The sequence below is a fragment of the Nothobranchius furzeri genome, chromosome 10, assembly GCF_043380555.1.
Source record: "Nothobranchius furzeri strain GRZ-AD chromosome 10, NfurGRZ-RIMD1, whole genome shotgun sequence".
Taxonomy (NCBI): Eukaryota; Metazoa; Chordata; class Actinopteri; order Cyprinodontiformes; family Nothobranchiidae; genus Nothobranchius; species Nothobranchius furzeri.
The window spans coordinates 61,587,832-61,613,243 of NC_091750.1; the positions used below are offsets into that span (position 1 = coordinate 61,587,832).

The following is a 25,412-nucleotide window of genomic DNA, read 5'->3' on the forward strand; positions in this document are numbered from 1 at the left end:
ACCAGGAGTGATTTCTCCGGAGACACACAGGTTTTATTTTTGGGTCAGCTCCTCTATTTGCTTCAGCAGCAAAGTCTCTGTAATCATGCAGAGTGACTTGTTACATCAAGAGAAAAAGGTGAAACACTGAGGTGTCGGGGTGACTCTTGTTGACACCGTTGCCACTCCTCCGCTGGTTTTAGCAGACATGAGGCATCAACAGAGAGACAGATGGCGAGAAGGGGAAAGAAACCATGTTCGAGTGCAACTTGTTTTTGCCCGTTATTTTGGGTGTGCGTGTGCACTCAGCTGGGGCTGTGACATCATCTAAGAACCGAGTTTGAGTGGTGACAGTTTGGAGCTGCTACGCAGCGACCTGCCCACACTGAAGCATCACTGCCAAGTAAAACACACCATGGTATGGGAGGGGGATATCTACATCAGGGCTGCCAACCCTCATTCATCTGACCCCCTTCACACACTCCCACGCCAAACCTCCTATTTTAACCCTGAAAAAAAAATCAAACCTAAAAAGTTGAAATGTCAGTAGTTGAGAGTCATTGACAACACTTACCCAACACTACTGAAGTCTGGTGTGAAACTGCACAGAATACAATTTGTTTTATCCCCTAAATGAATGTAACTTATAATTAATCACCATTCGATGATCTTAGTTTAAAACTCTGGCCTTAAGACACATTCCGTCAAAGCATGCTAGGCCTTTAATCTTGTTATTTTTAATTCACTCACCTATTTTGTTTACATATTTTGAATTTTATTTGATCAATTCCTGCATTGACACCATTAGGTATTGGGATTAATTTGACAGTTTTCTGCTTATTATTGATTGGTGCCATAAATCCTCATGACTTAAATCCAAGTAAACAACAGAAGGCAGGACTGTGTTTTGACTCTCTCTATCAACCAAATGTTGAAAAATCTCTCTTAATTTCTCTTAACAACCTAACACATGTCACTGTGCTACTACGAGTGTGTGACTATCTCTCTGTTTGTCCTCACATCCACCTCTGCTCGGTCCAGGTCTCAGCTGCAGACAACGGGACGCTCAGAGGGACACCAGGTGGTGTTTGACGCTGTGCTAGATGCTTTTTGTCTCAGAGATAACTCACACCTAACATCTGCTCTTGGTTCAATTTAATTATAAGATCATTTCCAGACTGCTGCTTCCATGTATTTTGTTTTAATACACTGAAAGGTTTGCATTCATTGTTTTGCTCTGACAGATCATCAAGAAATTTTTGGATTGTTTTTTAGATTAGACTGAAAATATAAAGCTACTGGTCTTAAAGCTGCATCTGACTTTATTTTTTTACATGTAAAGCTGCAAAACAGAACTTCACATTTTATATTTGAAACAAACATCAGAAATAGTTTTTTCTGTTTTTTTCTGGTGAAAGTTTTGTATCTGCATTTTACACATCAGTAAATGTGGGGTTTTTTTGTTTGTTTTTTTTTGTCTTCACGGGCTCACGTAAAATGAAACATGACGTCTAATACAGCCTCAGAGACTCACACCCACTCTAGACCTGATTTTTATGGTTATATGTTACAAAGACACCAACATTTTTCAGCAACTGGGCATCATTTAGTTCATTTTCAACTTAAAAAAAACTACCTGAAACTGGCCACGCCCACCCATCCTCCGCTCAGGCTGCTATTAGCTGAGAAGCTCCCATATCTGACAGGAGATCGGAGTAGAGCTACTGCTCCTCCAGCCTGGAGCTCTCTCCTTAGGATGAGAGGGGACTTCTATGCTAATTTCCCCATTGTGACATCACAAACAGGAACTTTTTTAAATGGCTTGTTTGAGACACATCATTTATAAAACCAGATAATAACAGAAAACTAATTGATGGGTGTTTTTTATGTTTGTAGTGTTTGTAGAAGCCATAGAAACCTGTATGGCAGCACAAACAAATTCAAAATGTGAGTTTTGACTTTTAAAGTTTGTCAAGTCATAATTTATCTCTCCTAATTGGACAACTGGAAATGCACGTTGCTAACATGAAGGTACAAACCCAGAATCCCTGATAAACTTCCTCAACAAATCAAAAGGAAATTTCTACTTTTTAAACTACTTCAAAAATACTAAATAATATCACGTTTACAGCCCCGTCAGCTTTCACCTCAGTACAACTTGTTGACGTTTATGAGTTTCAACCCAATTAAATGTAATGAAATTACAATCCTTAAAACAGAACGGGCAACATAATACTCTGTGTGTGTGTGTGTGTGTGTGTGTGTGTGTGTGTGTGTGTGTGTGTGTGTGTGTGTGTGTGTTGAAAATGAGGGGGCAAAATTGCATAATAATCATCACATCCATCATTTGCTCCCCTGCCGTCACTCCTCCCTCTTCCTTTGCAAACAGAGTAAATATAAAAAGTGTAAATATAAAAGCGTTCCAGCAGGACTGGATGAGTTGAAGGAGCAGAGGCAGCGCCAGAAGGGAAGAGTTTGACACGAGTGAGACGGCAGCATGGTCTGACTCAGGGTTCCAGCGGGGAGCGAGCGTCAGTCAGCTGTCTCCAACAGCGGGCCTTTGTCACAGGAAGTCACTGCCATATATGGGTGTCACAAGCGTTTTGTGTTCCTAATTACATGTTCTGACAGTGCATTGTCTCCATAACAGCCAATATGACCCCACCCTCCCATCCAACACACACACACACACACACACACACACACACACACACACACACACACACACACACACACACACACACACACACACACACACACACATCTGTGTACAGCTGTATTCCAGACAGTCTGCTGCTAGGGAGATCAGTTAGTTTATGAGTCAACTTCATAACCTTTTCCTCCTAGTTCCAAACACTCCTCCTCACTCTGGCTTCCAGATCTCAAACCCCTCAAACTGCAATTATCCTCCTTTTTAAAAAGGTGCATCTGTCCACGTTCAGGTGCTCAAACAGCAGGAGGACCAACTTCTTTCTGGCTGTTGCATCACCCGCTGAATCATCCCTGACCCAGTAAGTCTCTGCACTAAGTAACTAAACAATTGCTGCGAGAATGAAAACTTCAGCGTGCAGTTGCTCAACTCTCTGATAACAGCCACAGTTCAAGCTGTGCAATCAGGAGAAGAATGAAGTGATATTTGCTAAAGCCTGAAACTAATTACCAAGTCCTCATGGGCATGAAGCCGGCCTGGATGTTTGGTACCCCCAGCATCGGTGCATTAGTGAGAGCTGCTCTCAGTTCTTGGAATTAATTCTCTTTGTGAACATGTTTGTTTGATATCTCCTCTAAAAGGTGTTCCTGGTGTATCATCAGGCATAAACAATGGAGCGGGTACAAGTGCGGGCTCTTACCGCTTCATGTCATTTCATTAGTATGTCAGGTGAAGAGCAGCTGGTGGGGAGCTGCAGGATTGAGTCACCAGCCCCTCCCTCCTTTATTTGTTACCTCTCTCAACCGTGTTAGCATTTCTTTCCACTCCCTTGTGAAACCATTCGCATTTGAATTCTGCAATGAGACACGGCTCACTGATCTACACGGTCGTTCACAGTGCCAGACACTTTGCAGAAACACAGATTTATATGTGGTATTTACTGGTATTTCTTATACTGCAAGGCAGAAAGATGAAACTAGCTAGAAAAAGCTAAACAATCAGATGAGGGCTGCAGATGCTGCATTCATCGTCTTTAACCGCTCATTCCTCATTAGGATTGCGGGAAGATGGTGGCTAACTCCGGCATTGGTCGGACAAGAGGTGCAGGACACCCTGGACATGTCACCAGTTGATCACAGGGACAAACAACCATTTACACACACCTCGGGACACTTTACAGAGTCTTCAATTAACCTGAAATGGTTTTTGGTCGGGCTGCACAGTGGAGCAGTTGTTAGCAAGAAGGTCCTAGGTTTGAGTCCCAGCCTGGTGTCCAAAAACATGACAGTCAGGTTGATTGGTCTATCTAAATAATCCTTATAATAAATGATAAATGACCCGCACTTGTATTGCGCCTCTCAGAGTAAGGACTCCAAAGCACTTTACAGTACAGTGTATCATTCATCCATTCACACACACACTGGTGGTGATGAGCTACGATGTAGCCACAGCTGCCCTGGGGCGCACTGACAGAGGCGAGGTTTATGTTTATTTATTTGGCAGACGCTTTTATCCAAAGCGACTTACAATTTACAACCTATAGGGCATGCTGTGATTTAGCTTAGGTGTGAGTGTGTGTGCTTGGTTGTTTGTCCTGTGTGTCTCTGTGTTGTCCTGCGATGGACTGGCAACCTGTAGAGGGTGTACCCCGCCTGCTTGCCCAGAAACTGCTGGAAACGGGCAACAGCCTCACATGACCCTGCGTGGACTAGCGGGTATAGAAAATGAATAGATGGTTGTTGGTCTGTGGGAGGACCAACTCCGTGGAGAAAGGCTGCAGCCTGGATTTGAACCTGCAACCTTCTTGCTGTCAGACAACAGTGCTACAAACAGCACAACCAAAAGTTGCAATAGAATGAGGCTAAACTGAAATAACAGAAAACTGACAAAAGTAGCAGCTTTACCAGATGCGGGCGACTTGCTGCGACGTGATTGGATGACAGTCTTGAGAGGGAATCGGTTGGCAGAGCCTGATATCTTGCCATAGGTCACTGCCTTCATCATACGGCACTCTGGATTGAGGAAGAGCAGACACAACTGTTCAGGGAAACACAAAATGTGTTAATTTATTCTAAAAAAATCTATAAACAAATTCTAACGTGGCTAAAACTGAACATCAGTGAAGGACATGACTTATGCCATGATCTGCTACCAGAAGTCACACTACTCCTGACTGAATCAGGTGTTTTGACCTATCTTTGGCACAAGGTTTCCCTAAAACTTCAGGAGTTTGGAATCAAAAACTGGGATGAATTAAAAAGCAATCAGCACACAGTAACAAGGGTGCGTCCATGCATCAGCATTTGCTCTCTTAAAAAGTGATTCATGAGCACAGCTCTAATTAGCTTTAGCCTAAGGTCCCTGACCTTCCATGGATTCGCTTCCTAAAGAAAATTATCTCAGAATTCCAGCCGCGACTCACGGAGGGCTAACACTCTGCAGACACATAATCCAGACAAATGAGCCATGAGATAGCTCTCACACACCCTCCATACCCAAACACACTCCTCCTTTCCTGTTCATTAACGCAGCCCCATTTTAACTCATTAACATTTTAGATTAGTGGGAGAAGTACACACTCCGTACTCATCAACCCATGCGTGTGTGTGTGTGTGGGGGGGGGGGGGGGGGGGGGGGGCTGCTTGTGTGGCATTTGCAGTGGCCGTCGATTAGTGTACAATGCAGAGTTTTAGCCTGATGACAGAGTGCCAGAGTTGAGACAGAGGCGATAATTATGGCGATGCTGAAAGGAGTCGAACTTGTTTGCAGCTCTGACTCCGACTGTCTGTCTGTTTGGTTTGTCACTCGGTGTTCCCATCAGTCTGTTCCTGCCTCTTGCTCCGTGTCTGCCAGAGGATGAAGAGGTGTTAGCACACACTCCCTGTCTGCTGGCACAGAAAAAAAAATGCGGTTGTGCTAGAATAATTTTTTTATGCATGTGTATGTTTTGGATGTTAAATGCAGACCTTTAAACTATTTTTCTGTCAGTGTGCCCCAGGGCAGCTGTGGCTACATTGTAGCTCATCACCATCAGTGTGTGAATGTGTGTGTGAATGGATGAATGAAACACTGTAGTGTAAAGCGCTTTGGAGTCCTTACTCTGAGAGGCGCTATACAAGTGTGTGTCATTTATCATTATCATTTATCATTTTCAGCATGATGGAAAGTATTAGAGAACTCTTGTGTACTTCTACTTTTAAAAAGGTATTTATATGTTTGTGTATACAACTGCTTTTCTTTGAAGGGATACTTTGCAACTTTCTCATGGTTTAAAATCATTTTTTGAGCGAGTATTTGCTAAAATGATCCTCTATAGGGTTAATTAAATGTCACTGAGACCCCCGTCTCCCTTTGGGGCCAGAATATGGCATTTGCAACTTCAGAGTACTGGCACGGTCTGTTGGACTTGGAGCTGACACTCCTATGGACCATTCCCATCTGTACCGGGTCGGCCTGGGCCGGGTAGCCCCAGTCGGCCCAGCCTGGCCCGGTTGATTCCACGCATCCTTGCCTTAAGCCCATGTGGGCTGATTCTACCCACCAATCAGAGGCTTGCTCTAATGGAAGGTGTGAATTTGCTGTCAGCAGTGGGTGTGTTGGCCCTGGTCGGCCTGAAGCAGACCCCCTCGAGAAGAGGGCTGAGAATGAGCCTTGGTTGGCCCGGAAAAATACCAGGCCACCCAGATATGTAAACAACCTACGCTACCCGGCCCGGGCCGACCCGGTACAGATGGGAATGGCCCAATAGTGTTGCAGTCTGCTTCCAGCATGTTTTAGATCATGAACACAGCTGATCTGTTTGATTTAGTTCTGAACCTCTCCTGTAAACACTAAGGGAGGCTAAGGAGACATTTCAGCTTTCAGGAGATAAGTTTTGCTTTTGGTTCTTCTAAACAGACACTAGAGGGTGCTAAAAGCAAGCAGAAACTACCTAGTCTCCCTTTAAAATGACCTGGAAGCTCCTTGTAGACAACACCATGCCTATGTATTTATTTACAAATGTTAAAATGAATATTGTGGAGCAATTTTTTTGTGGCTGACTACAATATGTTACTTGAACACATGTGTCTGTGTTGTAAATAATAATAATAATTGATTGTATCAGGCAATTATATAAAAAAAGTTATAAAGAAATAAAATTGGCGCTCTCCACCATTAGACCCCCGCCAGAGGGCAGAAGATGGATTTGGCAGGCTTATAATGAAAGAACGAATCCTAAAGTTTCTTTCACATCAAAAGCAGGACAGATGCGGTTCGGTTTCCGTGCACCTCCCACATAGATCAGAAATCATTGAGTCAAATAGAGACAAGAAAATGCATGAATGCAGCTGAAAATGGGGTTGGGGGTATTTTTCATGAGGAAACATAATTAATTATGTTTTAATATAGATTTTATTGTGAAGCTCTGTGACTTTTGCTGCGATAGGTGCTAAAAAATAAGCTTTACTTACTTAAACTCTGACATTATCAGGTGAGATTAACAGCAGACAGTTTTACAAGCACACTTGTTGTTGAGACGAAACTGAAACTTAATGAAATTTCATTAAAATATAGAACAAGAACTGATTTTGGATGGGAGGTGGAACATCATTTCTGGAGAAAATCATAAGTCATTAATGACAATACAGATGGGAACATGGTCCTCTAAGCCATTCTGCAGGTAGGAGGGTGTTTTGTGATCTTTCTCAGAAAAGAAAAGGTCACAAATAAAAGACTGGCTAATGGAAGCAGCTTTGTATTATGTTTTAAAAAGTAAAAGGAGAACATTTTGAGAAGGAATGGAGGGGAAAGGAAGAACAGAGACAAACAGGAATAAGGGGGTGGAGGTTGATGACCCAGGTAGAATGACTATTATCCAGCAGATAAGGGGATAGCGGGGAATCAAATCAGCTGAATACAGTTCGGGGCAAAAGCCAGAGAATACTCACTCATGTGGGAGAAAGACTAAAGCACAGGAGTGTCGAGAACACAGATGAGGACTAAACGGCAGAAAGGGGAGACAGAGAGAGAGCAAATGACAGATGGGACAAAATGTACTCTGGGAGGGCCGTGGCGGGGAGAGAGGCCGAACAGAAGAAACAACAGATAATCAGAAAGCCAGCCTTCTGCAAACCAAACCAGGAAGGTTTATCCTTTAGGGAAATAATAGCGTTATCATAAAGAGACTGGGAAGCTGGATGAATTACCGATAACAGCAGAAGTCACGTCTTGTGGAAATTGTTCAAATTGTTTGTCTTTATTGTCTTGAAGCAGAAACTTTTCCATTGAGAATTCTGTTCAGTCACATGTTTCTAATCAGTTTTTGTATTTATAACACATTATCTCATCTAAATAGATGATCGGGGCCCGAAGTAAACATGTGTTCTTCACCGCCTCACCCCTGCCACAAGGGATAAACCATGAATCCTGCTCAATGGTCAACTTTTCTCGTGGGGTCACCCATAAAGACAGTGGGAGGGTTAAGGAGAATGCCCAAAGTTTTATTAACCTAAGCCTCAGAAAACTTCAAGACGGTCAATGTCAGATGCAAAACCTGAGCTTTGAACACACTAGTCCACAAACTGACAAACTATGTCATGGTGGCTGAATATACTATCATATATGATCTTTGATAAGTGCACATAACAGAGACAGGTACAATGTAAATGCAAAAGAAAATAAAAAATAACTAATTTTGGAACACCATGTGCTGCAATCCAGGGGTCTCATTTATCAAGTATTGCGTAGAATCTTTACTAAAACCGTACTTACGCCAAGTAGGTTTGTGATCTATCAAACATGGAGTACACACAGCTGCACACAATCTCCGCTTCATAACTCAGAAACTATATAGAAAGGTTCTCAGCTGCTTTTTAGTCACATCCTGCCTTCACCACGCCCACTTTCTGCCATAAATAGTCAATGCAATGTGCCTTGTGGATCTCAGGCATATACATAAGCCGGCTGTTGCAGCGTTTCAATCACGACCGCAGATCAAGGAAGCACTATTTCACAAGCAGAAGTTGACTTGTGGGTGAGGTGGAGAAATGAAAGGAAGTGCTTTTGCAAAACAAATAAGAGAAAATCCACGGAGTGGCACAGTGTTGCTGAAGCCGTCAATGTTGTGAATTCTTCAGAGAGATCTGTGGCGGATATAAAAAAGATGGTCCTATCAGGATTCAATCCCCAGACTCCCAGGTGAAAGTCACAAGCACTAACCAGTCAGCCAAACAGAGATCTCCCTTGTCCAAGTAGCAAGGGCGCATGACATTCTGTCTTAATCTGTCCCCCTGCTGATATTCTGCATTCCGTATTCTGTGCTTCAGGCTGTGTGTGTGTGTGCGTGTGTGTGTGTGTGTGTGTGTGTGTGTGTGTGTGTGTGTGTGTGTGTGTGTGTGTGTGTGTGTGTGCGCGCGAGTGTGCGCGTGCATGTGTGTGTGCGTGTGGGGGGTCTTGTTCTGTGTGAAAATGAAGCAGTGCAAGTGATAATGCTGCAGGATTTCGTAATTGTATCCTTCTCAGCAGCAGCACTGCAGGTGCTCTCCATGTCCAACATGTACGTAAGCAAGGTCCTTAGTCAACTTAAAGTTGCGCACATTTTCCCGCTAAGTTTGTGACAACCTCAGGTTGCACCGCGTTGCTCATTTCCTGCCTCCTCTCTGCCTTGATGGCAAATGCTCAGCACCTGTGCGCCACTCCCAAGTTCACTTTCCAAAAGGAAAGCCACACTGTCTCCCCTGGTTTTTTCTCCAATCGTTTCCTTTGATTCCCTTGGATGTATTGTGCTGGATGTAAAGTGCTGGAGAAAGAGTCAGCATGTGGAGCGTCTTCCTGTGACGGCGTGGATTCGCCCATCATTCCAGAGGAGAATGTAAGTCCTCTGAGCCTACCAAACACCAACCAAAATACTTGGCGTGCCTGTGTTAAGTCCTTGAGACCTAAAACTAAGGGCAAAACAAATCTGTGTTTTCTTTAGTTTCTGAATTGTGTCCTGTGTACTGCTAGAAGAATCATTCACACCCCTGTCAAGTGAGTGAGTTCTGGTACAGATTATTTCTTTTACAGGTTTCTTTTTATGTTTGAATGTATTGTGTGTTTAATGTAAATATATTTGTTTTGTGTCATAGCTCCTTATTCCATGGCAAAGACCAGGGGCGGCGTTAGGCCCGGCTACTTGGGCTCAAGCCCCGAATGTTTTATGAAAAGCCCCGGATCTAAAACGCGGAAGTAACATGCAGTACCAAAGTCCAACAGAGAGGGAGCAGCTGGCAGTAGTTTGTATACAGCCTGCCCGAGCCTCCACCACTGAAGAAGAAGCCCTTCAGCAGCCGGCTTCTTCTGCAGTCTCTGCCTAAAACGCATGTGTGAAGATGGACATAAGGACGTTTTTTAGACAAAAAGTACAACGACAGAACCCCAGCTTTGATGAGACTGGTGTTGACTCAGGTTTGTGAGTCTTATTTGAAAATATTTGTTGTGCTGCTGGTTTGCCTAAAGTTAGCTTATCAGGTAAAGTGGTTGGAGAAAGAAAGGGAATATTTACTATCATCTCACACTAAACACTAACAGGAACAATACTCTGCCCTGAATATGCTTAATATGTAGCTTCAGATAAAAAATTATGTGGTACAAGACAAATATATATGATGTTGACTAGTGCATGTCACGTGTGTGTGTGTGTGTGTGTGTGTGTGTGTGTGTGTGTGTGTGTGTGCGCGCGCGCGTGTGTGTGTTAAGCCCCGGATCTTCTTCAGTCCTAAATCCGCCCCTGGCAAAGACATAAGACGATAAAAAGGAAAATTAAAATGGAGCTACACCAAAATCAAGGACAAGACTGCTGATTTGTCTTCATGGACTGTGCTGTATTCTTTATTCTGCTGGTTGCCTACACTTTTTGTAGAAATTGAGGGTGTGTACAAAATCATTTTAAGTATATGTCCATGTGTGACAGAGGAAAACTGGGTTCAAAGCTATTTTCTTAAACATTCACCATCATCCTATAAGTCAGGAAGGAGACCTGACTGGCACCCCATAATATTAACTAAACCAACCCAGATGAGAAACTGTTACAAGTTTTCTTTCATAAATCCCAAAGTTTGGTTTGCGTGGAAAGTTGCTTACGCAGTTTTCCAGCCCCGTTTTGTGCGTAAGCAAGCTTGATAAATGAGGCCCCAGATGTTTGTTTTTTTCAGGAAGGTCCTACTTGCACTCCATCACTTACAGCATATAAAACATGTTGCATATCAAACAAATTTAAATCCTTTAACTGCAAATTTTGGCGTTTTGAAATTCAAAATGAGATTTTATTTATTAAAAAGGATTAAAATCTTTAGTTAAAAACTAAATATGACCTGCAGACCTTGTTCTAACTGATGGAAATATGAATTCTGCTCTCTACCAGACAGTCCTAAAGGAGAATGTCTGACCTTAGACAGGCCTATAAATATATAATCATGCAACAATTTCTTTATTATTCAAACATCCCACTATCATTTGGAATCTTTCAGTTTAGTAGTTATTTCATTTTTTTCCTGATATATTCACCACGTCTTCTAGGTGGCTTCTTCTGATCTTTTCTGAGGGGTGCCACAAGGTTTAATACTTGGCCCCCTGTTATTTCCCCTCTACCTGCTGCCCCTGGGTGTGATATTTTAGAACCATAAGCTGAGTGTCCATTTATCTGCTGATGACTGTCACATCTCTTGTCCCATGAAGGAGGGCTCAAATGGTGCTGTTAAGACCCTCCAGGCAAGTCTGGTTTTAACCAGGCTTCACATTCTAGAAGCCAGATTTGAGATATAGGCACTAAAATGTTTTCCACTAAGTGGTAGAACTGCTAATTAAAGGGTTGAGTTTGGAGAAAAATCATCATCAGCTATCTTAGACTGGTGTTAAGATGTGTTCATTAATCTGAAACATTTAAGTGTGACAAAAAAATAAATAAAGAAGAAAGAAGCCTGTACAAGGAGCGATTAGTGAGTGGTAAACAGCCGGTGATAGGCAGAAAGTGTACAGGTGGGAAATAAGCAGAGTGAGTAAAGCGAGTTTAACAAATCCGAACATTCCCGTTTCTCTCACCGCTTTCATCCAGCATCAGGTCGTCATGGTAGCGGAACTTCTCTGGCCCACAGGCCACAAAAATGTCCTCGTCTCCGAAGAAGTCCTGTAAACACGTCACCTGAAATGAAGACACAAACAAGAGAGATGAACAACGCTTCAGGTATAACAAATGCAATGACAGCTTATGTCGTTCAAGGGCGACTCAATTATCTGCCAACCAAGGAGAGGAGCTCAGGGAGCAATTTCCTGCCAGCTCTGACAAATTCTGAAGTGATATCTGTCCAATTTCCTTTCTTCTAGTTAGAAATGTGCACACATGCACAACACACTAGAAGTCCTAAGCACCTCGTGATTTTTATCTTGAGAGGCACTATAGAAATTATATTTTCTTCTTCTTCTATTCCCACTGCACCACACACACTCATAAAAGCATGTTGATCTCCTTGTGTTAAGGTAAAAAAAAATGTAATGAGCTTCAGGAAATCGATAAGGATGATCAAACCTGTCACTTGTAGCTGCAGCGGCCCTCAGTTTATTAGTCTATTAGCGGTGATGTAAGCCCTTGCTCACTTGGTAATGAGTTAATCCATAAAGGTGTGTGCTCTGGACATTCACAGAAACAAGCAGGAAGTCTCTTCTCTGAAGACGTACGCAACCAGGAAGAAAAACCCAACATGGTGCATTTTACTGATATTGTTGGTGGATTGGCGGCACATAATATATTTCCAGGAAAAGGAAAGCGTAGATAATTAGATCAGTGTTTAATGAGAGTGTAGCTGGCTAAATCCACATGTGATTCACACTCTCACTGAGTCACTGTCGCTCCTTGACAGACTCCACACTGTGAAGTTAACACCAATCGCACAGGGACATGCCGACAAGGATAGATTTACACACAAGTCACAGGATCTGTAAGGTTTATCACCTTGAGTGTAAAGAATGAACGCATTTGGCCTTTTTCCACTGTAAGAACCTCGCGGCATGTGCTAGCTCAAAAGGACCATTTCAGGAACCTACAGAGTATGTGGATTGGGGCACTCAGAAAAGGTCCGGTAGAGTCGCTGGGCAGGACTTGTGGTTAACTCGTGCTGATTGGTTGTAACTCTGTAGACGTCAAACAATCAGCATTTAAAAAACTGGCATTTGTGAAATTGGAATAGTTGCTGATTTGGAAGGGGAGGGGGAAAACGGCAGCATTGATGCTTATTTGCTCCTTTGTGGTCTCCTACAGAGCACTGCAAAAAACTGTGCGTCTTCTGGTCTCTGAACGCCACGTTTTACATCACAAAACTGCTCTCCGCATTCTTCAAATAGATTTAATTATGGCGAACTTTGACGGAATAAAAATATGTCAGTCAACGACTTTTGGCGCTGATCAGTGACATCACTCACTGCTAAAGCATGCTGATGTTCTAGCATTCTAGCATACAATGGCTCAGTCTTCTCAGCTGTTGTGTCTCCATACCAATTCAGCCCCTTCAGGATGTTGCACAGCGGTCAGCAAACTTGCTTCGGCAGTGAGCGATGTCACTGATCTGCACCAAAGCAGTCTGAAAGTGAAAATAGTCTCCTACCCCTATTTCTTGCATTAGCTTCTGATAGAACATAGATGGAAAAACACTCGGTTCAAAAAAGCCCGACAGATCTAAGTCACACTGTCACTTAATATTCATGGACAAGACCATTTTGGCTTGCAACGGGGAAGGCTGTTGTTGGTTTAGCATCCAGGAAGCAGCAGAGAACCCTCAACTAGTAGAAGCTAACCATTAGCATTAGCAACCCAACAACACAGCAGAACCCCTTAAGGCGTGTGTTATTTGGGGAGATAAAACATCAAAGTTGCAGAGCAAACGGAGTCAGTGGTAGTCGCATTGAGTTAGCCAATCAGAGGTGAGATTTCCAAGTATCAGGAAATAGGGCTCCAAATCGTGCCATCATTTGCCATTTTCTCCTCTAGCCGATTTCTATGTCCTCAAACAGCTTTTTCCCTTTTCCAGGGTACAACTTACAAGGCATTCATTCTTACTCAAGACCGCTGCAGATGTATTGAAAATATGAGTAAAGTTGACCCTTAAAAGTTTTTTTCTGTCAAAGTACGACAGAATTTACTCCATTTGGAGGCTTGGGGAAGCTGCTGTGTGATGTGAAACTGTTCAAGGACCAGAAGAAGCATCGTTTTACGGTGCTTGTTTTAAACAACAACTGCTGATGTCATTTCCTACTGTGTTAAAACCAAAATGTGAGTTGACCCAAACTTCTGCCCAGCGAAAACGGTCCGTTCGGTGCACCCGGTGAAGTGGACACACATGCTGGGATGTTCCGGTAAAATTACCCTGAAGTTCTGATAGCGGAAACGGCCGAGAGGACGGAGCCACTGTATCTCCTGGTCACTTTTCTCTCTTCCAGAAATTTCCCAGAACTCCTATAGTGGAAACACGGCTGTTATCCATAAATGTGGGCTCTAAGATTTCTTGTAGAAAAGACAGATGTCGTTACATTTTTTTAATTTGTGGGCTTTTAAACTTCATGTCTGATCTAAACTGAGTTAGTCACACTCCACATGCTAATTATCAACTTTCACTCTCAGGCCATCAATATTCCAAATTATATCCAATGACAGGCAACAGCGGTCAGGAAGAGCTTAATGGAGAAGACAATATGTTGGTTCAGACACTATGACAAATGTCCCACCCAAACCTATTAAGGGCCATTAGAGTTATGGCTGTTTGAAAGTGTAGCACTGCCTGGAGGCGTCACACAAACACAAAATGACTCTTATTGCATTTTTATAACAATTAACATCCAAGAATCCATTTAGTTTCTCATCTAACCAGCAGCAAAAAAAGGAAAACAAAGAAAAAATATGAGAAATGGGGTTTTTCTGTGCATTTATGCCAATGGACAAAGACCAACAGGAAGTTTAAATCAGCCATAAACTCTCTGTGAAATGTGGATCACTTCCTTTAAACTTTTAAAATCAGGTGGTGTTCTTTCACACATCACATCATGACACATGACTTTTTTTTGCACAAGCAAACATGGAAGAAAATGATCTTCTGGTTTCATAAAAGAGAGCTTATTGTTTTGCTCCCTAATGTGCTCCAACAGTGGAGCGATGATTTCAGGGCCGAGCGACTCCGTTTCCCAGCCAACACGGCTGATATACAGAGGCCGCTGCTGCCGATGTCTCCACATCGATTCAGTACTGATGAAAAATACAATCCCCGCCCATTTTTGACTATATTATTAAACTGGCGTGCACAGAGCACAGAGCACATGCTGCATGACCACCGTTATCAGTTGGATAAAGAAAATATTAAATAAAGAAATGGTGTTTCTGTAAGGATTTTTAAACAAAGATCAGCCTTGGTCAAATCTTTAAAAAATGCGTGACCTGTTAGCATTTAGATCCAGTAATGAGAATGACTCTCGGCTACAACCACAAGACCCATCATCTATTAAACTGACTGAGTTACATCCATGTCTGTGTTTTCTGAGGTCAGTTGTTGTAACGGTATCCTTAAATTTGTCTGACTCATTGAATGCTGACGTCCTGAAAGTTTCATTAACAATCCACCCAGTGGTCCATGAAAGCTTTTGCTGACGAACATAATGCCACATTTGGGCATTTGTATGTTTTGCTTTAAGGGAAAGCTCAGGCAAGTGGCAGGCTTATAAATCCCACTGAAGTTAGTTAGTTAGTTTTAGTTTTTATTACATTCATGGTGGTCTTTAGTAGGAACGAATGCCTTGTAAGTCATTCTCTGGGGGACAAAATGCTCTGGTGGGCCTGTTTGAGGACAGAGAAGTAAGCCAGAGGAGATGACAGGATTTGGAGTCTTACTTCCTGATATTTGGACATCTCACCACTGATAACTAACAGAATCGTGGCTCTACCACTAACTCGGTTTGCTCTGCAATAGGGCTGTACGATATTAGGAAAACCTGCGATATGCAATAACAGTGATTAACATTGCGATGACTATATTACTTGCGATAAATAAAAACTTAACTCAGGAACAAAAATAATCAAAAATAAAAGAAATTTCAAAAATTTGACCAAATGGCTGAAGAGCTCTATTTGATTTGTTAAAAAAACATCATGCTTCTGTTTGATTGACAGAATGCATTATAAGTAGCAAACATTTGAGCTGACCATTCATTGTGATATTTATCTGTTCTTTGCGATATGCATATTGCGCATGCTGATATATTTATGATATATTGTGCAGCTCTACTCTGCAATGTTGATGTTATGTCTCCACAAATAATACAACCCTAAAGGAGTTTTGCTGTGTTGTTGAGTTGCTAATGCAAACGGCCAGCTTCTGCTAGTCGAGACGTTCTCTGCTGTTTCCTGGACGCTAAACCAAAAACAGCTTTCCCCATCATGAGTCAAGATTGGTGAGTCCATGAAAGTCGAGAGACAGTGTGATATAGATCTGTCAGGATTTTCTGAACGGAACCTTTTTTTAGTCTATTTTCTATCAGAAGCTAATGCAGGAAATAAGGATTGCAAACTATTTTCATGTTACGCCTGCGTGTCAAAGGGAAACTGGGCATTTTGGTTGTTTTTAGCACCCCCTAGTGTCTGTTTAGCAGAACCAAAAGTGAAACTTGCCTCCTCTTTTTAACACCTTAATCTAAGAGCTGAAATGTCTCCTCAGCCTTCTTTTGTTTCTAGAGGAGCGATTCAGCACTACATCAAACCAATCACCTGTGTTCACGATCTAGAATATGCAGGAAACGTGCTGGAAGCAGACTGCAGTGCCAGGTATGGAACCTAAGGACCAGATAGGTACTCTGAAGTTGTAAGTGCAGTATTCTGGCCACAGGGAGCGGTGGGGTCTGACTAACATTTCATTAACCTTATAAAGGGTCATTTTAGCACATACTGGCTCAAGAAAAGGATTTAAAAATGTGAAAAATTGGCATAGTGTCCCTTTTTGATCTTTTTGAAAAACAAGAAGTAAAAACTGTTTCTCAGTCAACCTGCTCTTCACAAATGGCCTGTAGGTAATTTAGTTTCTTTATTTTAAATCACACTGATACAGTAAACATAATGTGAAACTACAAGTTTGTCACTTGCACATCACACCTTCTCACAGGTTTTAAATCAGACACTCATTGCTGTGTCTCAGCTGAATTGTGTGGGTGTTTCATCTAAACTGTGAAAGATTCATGTGGCGAAGCAGCCAAATTTCCTCCTCCACCTGCTACAAGCACAGCAAACAGCTAGTGTGATGTTAGGACACAAGAAATGAAATCTTTTGCTGCTCTTCAGTGGAATTACTGTTGTTTGTGCCAATTAAGGGTGTTAATCACTAGGTAAATCACTAGATGGAATTATATTGATACTGTGAACTGTGATTATGTCATGACACCACTTCTTCATGTGTAGGAACAGGTGGAGGATGGAACTTCAAAATAAATTAATTTTCAAAATAAAAGTTTGTTGGATAGGTAGTAATTCTAGCAATTTTTGTCTTTTCATCTAAACTGTGAAAGATTCATGTGGCGAAGCGGCCAAATTTCCTCCTCCACCTGCTACAAGCACAGCAAACAGCTAGTGTGATGTTAGGACGCAAGAAATGAAATCTTTCGCTGCTCTTCAATGGAATTACTGTTGTTTGTGCCAATTAAGGGTGTTAATCACTAGGTAAATCACTAGATGGAATTATATTGATACTGTGAACTGTGATTATGTCATGACACCACAGGTGGAGGATGGAACTTCAAAATAAATAAATTTTCAAAATAAAAGTTTGTTGGATAGGTAGTACAGTAATCCCTCGCTACTTCGCAGTTCGTTCATCGCGGATTCGCTGCTTCGCGGATTTTTTCTTTGGAGCATTTTTCAGGGGGAATTCGCAGATTTGCGGTATTTTTCACTGATTCGCTGTATTTTTCTATGCGAAATATCAAGAAATTATTGTTTTTTTTTCATCAATTTCATCATAAAATGCACTTTTTGTAATAAAACTAAAAAAACCAAGTAAAAAAATTTTTTTCTTGAGTTTTACCCACAAAAAGAGAATGTGATCATACGATAATTAAATATAGTACTGTATGTCAGACAGGTCGGCTGGATTCGGGAGTTCTTGTAGGGAGCGTGGTTTTACAGACACGGAAGTGATAGCGTCAGTGAAATGCTGGCTGATCTAGGAAACCCCCGAGCGTTCGAGCGTCAACGAAGTGACACGGAAATGCCGGGCTTTCCAGAAGTAAGTAAGATAACTTACTATGCGCTGATAGTTCGTTGGATTGATCAGTAGGTTGGAAACTCTGATCATGAATCTGAAGAAACGATGACTGAGTGGTGAGCTGGAAATGCGACTTCCGTTTATAGCCGCGGTTTGTGACGTAGGTGCAACGTGGAGGGAATCCCCGCGAGGGGCATGCTGGGAGTCCCTACTTCGCGGATTTTCACCTATCGCGGCCAGGTGTGGAACACATCTACCGCGATAAACGAGGGATTACTGTAATTCTAGCAATTTTTGCCTTTTAGATTGATGACCTCGCAATCAATGTATTTGCTCGTAGTGATGATGCAAAATTCAGATATCTCCATGAAATCATCAATAAACCAAAGTCATCTTTAAATGCTGCGTTAATTGAATAAATGATGTTTCTTTTATTTTTTATTTGTACTAATCACCATTAAACCTCACATTCACTGTTCCAGTATGTGGTTCTTTTCTGCGCAGTGCATAAAAGTTTTGTTTTTTACTTTTTTGCTGACGAGTTTCAGCTACAGATAATACGGAGATGAAACCAACGTAGGCTCCAGAGTTAGCTGAAACTTCAGCATCAAATGTCAAAGACAAATCTATATTACGCTGTGTGCAGAAACAAACCAAATAATGGAATTTCATAAACAACACAGAACATTGTGCTCCCATACATCTGCTGTGGTCTCTATGACTGAATGCTGTTGAGGGTCTGCCCTCATGAGAAAATTACTATGTGGTAATTTCTCCAAAAGACTGTGTCATCTGCGATCTGAAAAAGCAGATAATATATTCCAGCACCAGCAGACTCCATTTCCCATGATTCTCTGCCCGGAAGCAACGTTGAACCCCGGACCCACGGTCCGTCCGCTGAAAAACTATAAGACCGAGGAAGAACGAAACTTATCCGTCTTTTGTCCAGAGTTCAACTGGCGTGAAGATGCGCTCGTTTGCTACCGCTCCGGACAGCATGTGCACGAGGCCTAGCTGCTGAAGTGGACGGAACACCGGACAGCGTGTGGAGGAGAGCCGCTGAAAAGCAACGGAACCGCCATCTGGTTCGTTTGAACTCCGAGGGATGCTTCGGGTTCGATGAGTCAAGAGTTGTTTCCTCTCCCTTTCTCTTCATTCAGTTTCTCTCTAATAAGTTCCAAATAAGCAGTCAACCATGCGATTGCTTTAAAGAAACAACAGCTTTCTCTATCTTCCAGACCAAAAATGCCATCGGATCATCTTAAGAGTAAGCCGTTTTGTTTTTGTCATTGTCTAATATCTTAAGTTTTATGCTGTGACCAGGCTGACAAACTATTAGATATTTCATTTATGATTGATCTTTTGTTTTGTTTATTGATCTTTGTGGAGCGGTTTTGAAGTTTGTTAAGTTTTACTGTGATTGAACGTGCTTCGGAAGTTTAAAGTGCAAGTTGCCCACGCACACACACATACACACACACGCACACACACACACACATACACACACACACACACACATTCTGGTTTTCAGTGTTTGGGGGGACACCCACACACACACACATACTTGTTTTAGTGTTGGTAGGGGACAAGACTAAAACACACACTTATTGGGTCAGATTGTTTTACATTATCATTTCATTGTTTCATTGTTTGTGTTTGTTTGATAAAATATGTTGGTTAATATTGATTGGCTAAATGCTTCAGAAGGAGCTGAAGTGATTATATTAGTTAATAAATGTATTGCCAATTCAGTTTTGTCTCAAGTGAATTTGTTTGTGTGATATGAATTTATGACTGCTTCTCATAAACAAATTTTACTAACTTTAAGACAGACTGATAAGAGGTTTTGGATCCATTTTCCCTTGTTAAAAAGGGTGGTGCCCCGAGGGTATCTCCAGATATCCTAATTACGTAATAAAATCGGTAAATATTTCCATATTTACGAATTTTATTGAAGAATCAAAAAAGTAAGTAAAAGCTTACAAATTATTCGTTGACTAATAATCACAACAACGCCTTATGGGAAAAAAGCTCTGGCGCTTCTGTTTCAGGAGCTAGGAGGTAGTCTGAGATCTGGGGGGTGGAAAACAGCAGGATTTTAAGTCATTATTTTTCTGAGTTTTGGACATCTTTCCTCTGATTGACTAACAGTGATGTTACTCTTTTACTGCCTCTGTTTGCTCTGTAAAGTTGAAGTTTCATCTCCAAAAATAACCCTGAAGGAGTTTTGCCATGTTGCAGAGCTGCTAATGCTAATGGTTGGCATCTAATAGCTGAGACGTTCTCGGCTCTCTTCTGGCTGCTACATCAACAACAGCTTTTCTCGGTTGTGAGCCAAATTTACAGTGAGACATAGATCAATGTGTGGCTTTTTCTGACCCCAGCATTTCCTCGTCTATTCTCTTTCTGTGGCTAATGCAGGAAATAAGAGTATGCAGTAAGACTATTTGCACAATTCAGTCAGAGTGACTGACCGTGGTATTTCACAAAAAGGTAAAACACAATTTCTCAGGGAACTTCCTCTTTAACAAGCACACAAGAAAGGCAGCACCTATGTTTTTCAGATGATGAACACAAATTTGACTTGGTCGCAACCAAGTTCCCTTTTCTTCTGGGTGCTAACAAACGGCAAGATTTTCCAAGTCACAATAAAATTTTCATTTCAAGATTTCATTAAAACAGTTTACACCACCATTTATAAACACAATAATAGGATAAGGATGACTTCTGAAACTGTTAAATGCTAGATCTTTTTAGTTACACAGCTGTAAGTTCCAGAGAAAGGAGCTGTGGCACACTGATGAGAAGGAAAACATTTTTGAAAAGCAACCAGCTCCTTATAATGAAACCTTTAGCTGATGATCAACACATGCAACTCCTGTTGGCTGTAAAACGACAAAAGGAGAAAGGAATGTTGAAAAAAAAGATGGTTGCCATGGTAGTAATGGCCCTTGGGGACTGATGCATGGCTGGTGTGTACCACTTACTGCATGCACTGTGATAAAAGAGTTTCATCATTCATATTTCATCTACTCTGAACAAGAAACCCGGCAGAACTGTGTCATTCACAAAAAATCCACGCAGGAACCCATCCAAGTGTCACATGGTATGGCTATAATAAAAATCTTATGCAACTGCTCCTTTTTGTTAAATTTAAATGTGCTCAAAGGAAGTCGATTTTTTCCAAAACGGCTGCAAAGTGAACTCCACCAGTGATCATAAAGAGGCGAGCAGGTGAAGCAGGAAAGAACAATGATAAACATCAAACAGAAACAGTCAGAGATTAACTCAAATCACCAAGTCCCCCGAGTCAGGGCAGGAGGAAAAGCAACAACAGAGGATATCTATTCCTGCCTGCTGCTCCCAGGCTTCTGCCAAACTCAGAGACAAAAGGAGCTACTTTGATGTTTCTTCTTATCCTTTCTCACAAAAAACAGGTGCAGCTACACAATACCTGAAAAGCTGAAATAAGCTGAAACATTTGGTTGAAATGAATTTAAAAAGTCACAAAGTGTGACCATTGACAATTTAGTCACTGTTAACTCTTACTGAGATTATAAATAACTAAATCACTGGGATCATAGTTTGACACAAATTAGAAATTGTGCTGAAAATAAGTTTGGCTGCAGGAATGAAACTCGATGAACGAGGTGAAGTCTCCCTCTACTGTCTGCTGCATACATGCCATAGTATTTTATATACCAATGCTCTTTTCAGAGCAACTACAGAACATCTGTTGTTTAAAATAAATAATTATTAAAACAGAATTGCACGGAGGTTCTTGGAAAATAAGCACACAGGTGTGACCTCCAAAAAATCAGCTCCAAATGTGTCTTAAAAAACTAATGTTGACTGATTCTGCCCCCTAGTGGTCAGTCACAAAACTACCTGCTATTCCTTTCTCTTTCTGCTGTAGGTTTCTAACCCTCCTTTGAGCTTCCTTGCTCAACAAAATGTAAAAACAAAAAATGTATACTGTGCAGATACTGTGACTGCAGAATAACGCAACAATTCTGTGTTCAAAATGGACAAACCTCCATAAGCCCACATGGTGGCGATGTTTACCAATACAGGACGGGCAGAAACATGGAGAAAGCTTCTTTAAATATTTTATAATGGGTTAATTATTTGGGAAATTATAAATCATTTTGATGTCAAATGTATGTAGCAAATTAGAAGCCTAACGCTAGAAGTAAGCAGAATATGCTGACAAGCTGAACATTTTGAATTTTGTGTATTTATCACTCATTTAGTACAAAAAATTAGCAGTATTATTGTATTGCATTCACATTTACTCACTCACACACACACACACACACACACACACACACACACACACACACACACACACACATATATATATATATATATATATATATATATATATATATATATATATATATATATATATACATGACCCTGAGGAAGATATACAGGTCCTTCTCAAAAAAATCAGCATATTGTGATAAAGTTCATTATTGTCTGTAATGTACTGATAAACATTAGACTTTCATATATATTAGATTCATCACACACAACTGAAGTAGTTCAAGCCTTTTATTGTTTCTAATGTTAATGATTTTTGCATACAGCTCATGAAAAACCAAAATTCCTATCTCAAAAAATTAGCATATTATGAAAAGGTTCTCTAAACGAGCTATTAACCTAATCATCTGAATCAACTAATTAACTCTAAACACCTGCAAAAGATTCCTGAGGCTTTTAAAAACTCCCAGCCTGGTTCATTACTCAAAAGCGCAATCATGCCGACTTGACTGCTGTCCAGAAGGCCATCATTGACACCCTCAAGCAACAGGGTAAGACACAGAAAGAAATTTCTGAATGAATAGGCTGTTCCCAGAGTGCTGTATCAAGGCACCTCAGTGGGAAGTCTGTGGAAAGGAAAAAGTGTGGCAGAAAACGCTGCAAAACGAGAAGAGGTGACCAGACCCTGAGGAAGATTGTGGAGAAGGACCAATTCCAGACCTTGGGGGACCTGCGGAAGCAGTGGACTGAGTCTGGAGTAGAAACATCCAGAGCCACCGTGTACAGGCGTGTGCAGGAAATGGGCTACATGTGCTGCATTCCCCAGGTCAAGCCACTTTTGAACCAGAAACAGCGGCAGAAGCGCCTGACCTGGGCTACAGAGAAGCAGCACTGGCTGTTGCTCAGTGGTCCAAAGTACTTTTTTCTGATGAAAGCAAATTTTGCATCTCATTCAGAAATCAAGGTACCAGAGTCTGGAGGAAGACTGGGCAGAGGGAAATACCAAAATGCCTGAAGTCCAGTGTCAAGTACCCACAGTAAGTGATGGTGTGGGGTGCCATGTCGGCTGCTAGTGTTGGTCCACTGTGTTTTATCAAGGGCAGGGTCAATGCAGCTAGCTCTCAGGAGATTTTGGAGCACTTCATGCCTCCTTCTGCTGAAAAGCTTTATGGAGATTAAGATTTCAATTTTCAGCATGACCCGGCACCTGCTCACAGTGCCAAAACCACTGGTAAATGGTTTACTGGCCATGGTATTACTGTGCTCACTTGGCCTGCCAACTCTCCTGACCTGAACCCCGTAGACAATCTGTGGGATATTGTGAAGGGAAAGTTGAGAGATGCAAGACCCAACACTCTGGATGAGCTTCAGGCCGCTATCGAAGCATCCTGGGCCTCCATAACACCTCAGCAGTGCCACAGGCTGATTGCCTCCATGCCACGCTGCATTGAAGCAGTCATTTCTGCAAAAGGATAACTGAACATAATTATTTGAAGGTTGACTTTTTTGTATTGAAAGCACTTTTCTTTTATTGGTCGAATGAAATATGCAATTTTTTTTAGATAGGAATTTTGGGTTTTCATGAGCTGTATGCCAAAATCATCAATATTAGAAACAATAAAAGGCTTAAGCTACTTTAGTTATGTGTAATGAATCTAATATATATGAAAGTCTAATGTTTATCAGTACATTACAGACAATAATGAACTTCATCACAATATGCTAATTTATTTGAAGGACCAGTATATGTATATATATGTATGTGTATATAGGCCTTCTGCACAATTCTGAAAAAACAGGAAATAAATAGTAATGAAATCTTGATAAAGTAGGCAAAATTATTAAAATATTGCCAGGGGAAAAAAAAACATAATTTTGGAGTCATTTAAATTTGGAGACTTTTTTCAAATATCATACATGTTTTATTTTGTGAAATGTTGCTGCGTAAAATGCCACAAAACAAACAAATGCAATACTAATCTTAAAAACAACACAAATGCATTTCACCAAGCAAAGAAACCAGTTGTTTAAAATAAGTGATAAAATTTGCATTTAAAAACAAAAAATAATGTTATTGTCATCTTTGTGAGGTTTTTTTCTTCTTCTATTTTTGGAGTTTTTGCAAATAAAACAGAGAGAGGTGTTTGAAATTTAAGTTTAACAAGCACTGAAGAGGATGACGATTATGCTTTTTTAAATCCATCAACTGGGAAAACCAGCTCAGAGACTACAAATCATCAAGAAACAACAAAAAACGAGTCCAGTTGCCCTGAAATTTCTTAAGACCAAACAAGCAGCTAAATTGACAGAAGAATAAAGGAAAAAAGTATAAACAGTTCAGCTAAAAAATATCTGGCTCACAACAGATTTATAGTGTTTACACGGCGGACTACATAAACCAGTCCACAGAACCACAAATAAGGAGGAATGAGCTGTCACCATAACCTGCCACATGAGTTAGATCTGTGGCGCTGTCCGTGGTGCTGCAGCAGGAAGTCAACAGCCCATAAAACTGAGGCGGCAGAAGCTGACGGATGGACAGAAATGCAGCCACTGAAAACAGGCTGAGTGACAGGGAAACAGATGGATGCTGATGAGATAGAAAGACAAGAGGCCAGAGTGTCTGCTGCAAACACACACAAAATCAAACGTGCAAAACTCTTTTGAAAGGACACAACATGAGGCAAAAATAGACTGGCAGTCATTTATCATATTTTATGTAATGGTTCAGATTTAAAACTGTCAGAATGTCTTCACTTGCAATCCTTTATTACTGATACACTGAAATATTGAGATGATAATGAATCGGTGTTTATGTTGTGATGTGCAATTCAATCTCTTAACAGCTAGATGTCAGCAGCTATATATATATGTGTGTGTGTGTGTGTGTGTGTGTGTGTGTGTGTGTGTGTGCGTGCGTGCGTGCGTGCATGCGTGCGTGTGTGCGTGTGTGTGTGTTTCTGAACATGTTTTAAAAAAACAAACATATAAAGACCTCCCTCTTATGAAACACCCAGAAGGTGTTTCCTAATTTTTGTTTAAACTTCCATTGTCAACAAAAATCTCTGATTATCTCAGCAAAGCAGAAGTGCTCACTATCACACATTTAGACTGATTTATGAACAATGTTTGAGAGAAATGGTAATATTGTGTATCTGGATTGAATTTTAGAACTTTAAGTCCATCTCATGAAAAATTGGAGCAGAAACAAAGGTGTTGCGTTTATATTTTTATTGAGTGTAATTGGGGGGGGGGGGGGGGGGGACAAACTATGT

At 41.2% G+C, this 25,412-nt stretch overlaps 1 protein-coding gene across 2 annotated transcripts in view; it reads right to left on the reverse strand.

Moving 5' to 3' along the window:
- The window catches only part of dclk1a (doublecortin-like kinase 1a), a 70,097-nt gene that overhangs the window by 28,452 nt on the left and 16,233 nt on the right, over positions 1-25,412 (reverse strand). For both annotated transcript variants that reach the window (XM_070555857.1, XM_054730792.2), the window contains exons 4-5: positions 11,687-11,786; positions 4,534-4,641 (exon numbers count right to left, since the gene is read on the reverse strand). In XM_070555857.1, coding sequence (XP_070411958.1) covers positions 4,534-4,641; positions 11,687-11,786 — 208 coding nt within the window. The remainder of the gene's footprint in view (positions 1-4,533; positions 4,642-11,686; positions 11,787-25,412) is intronic.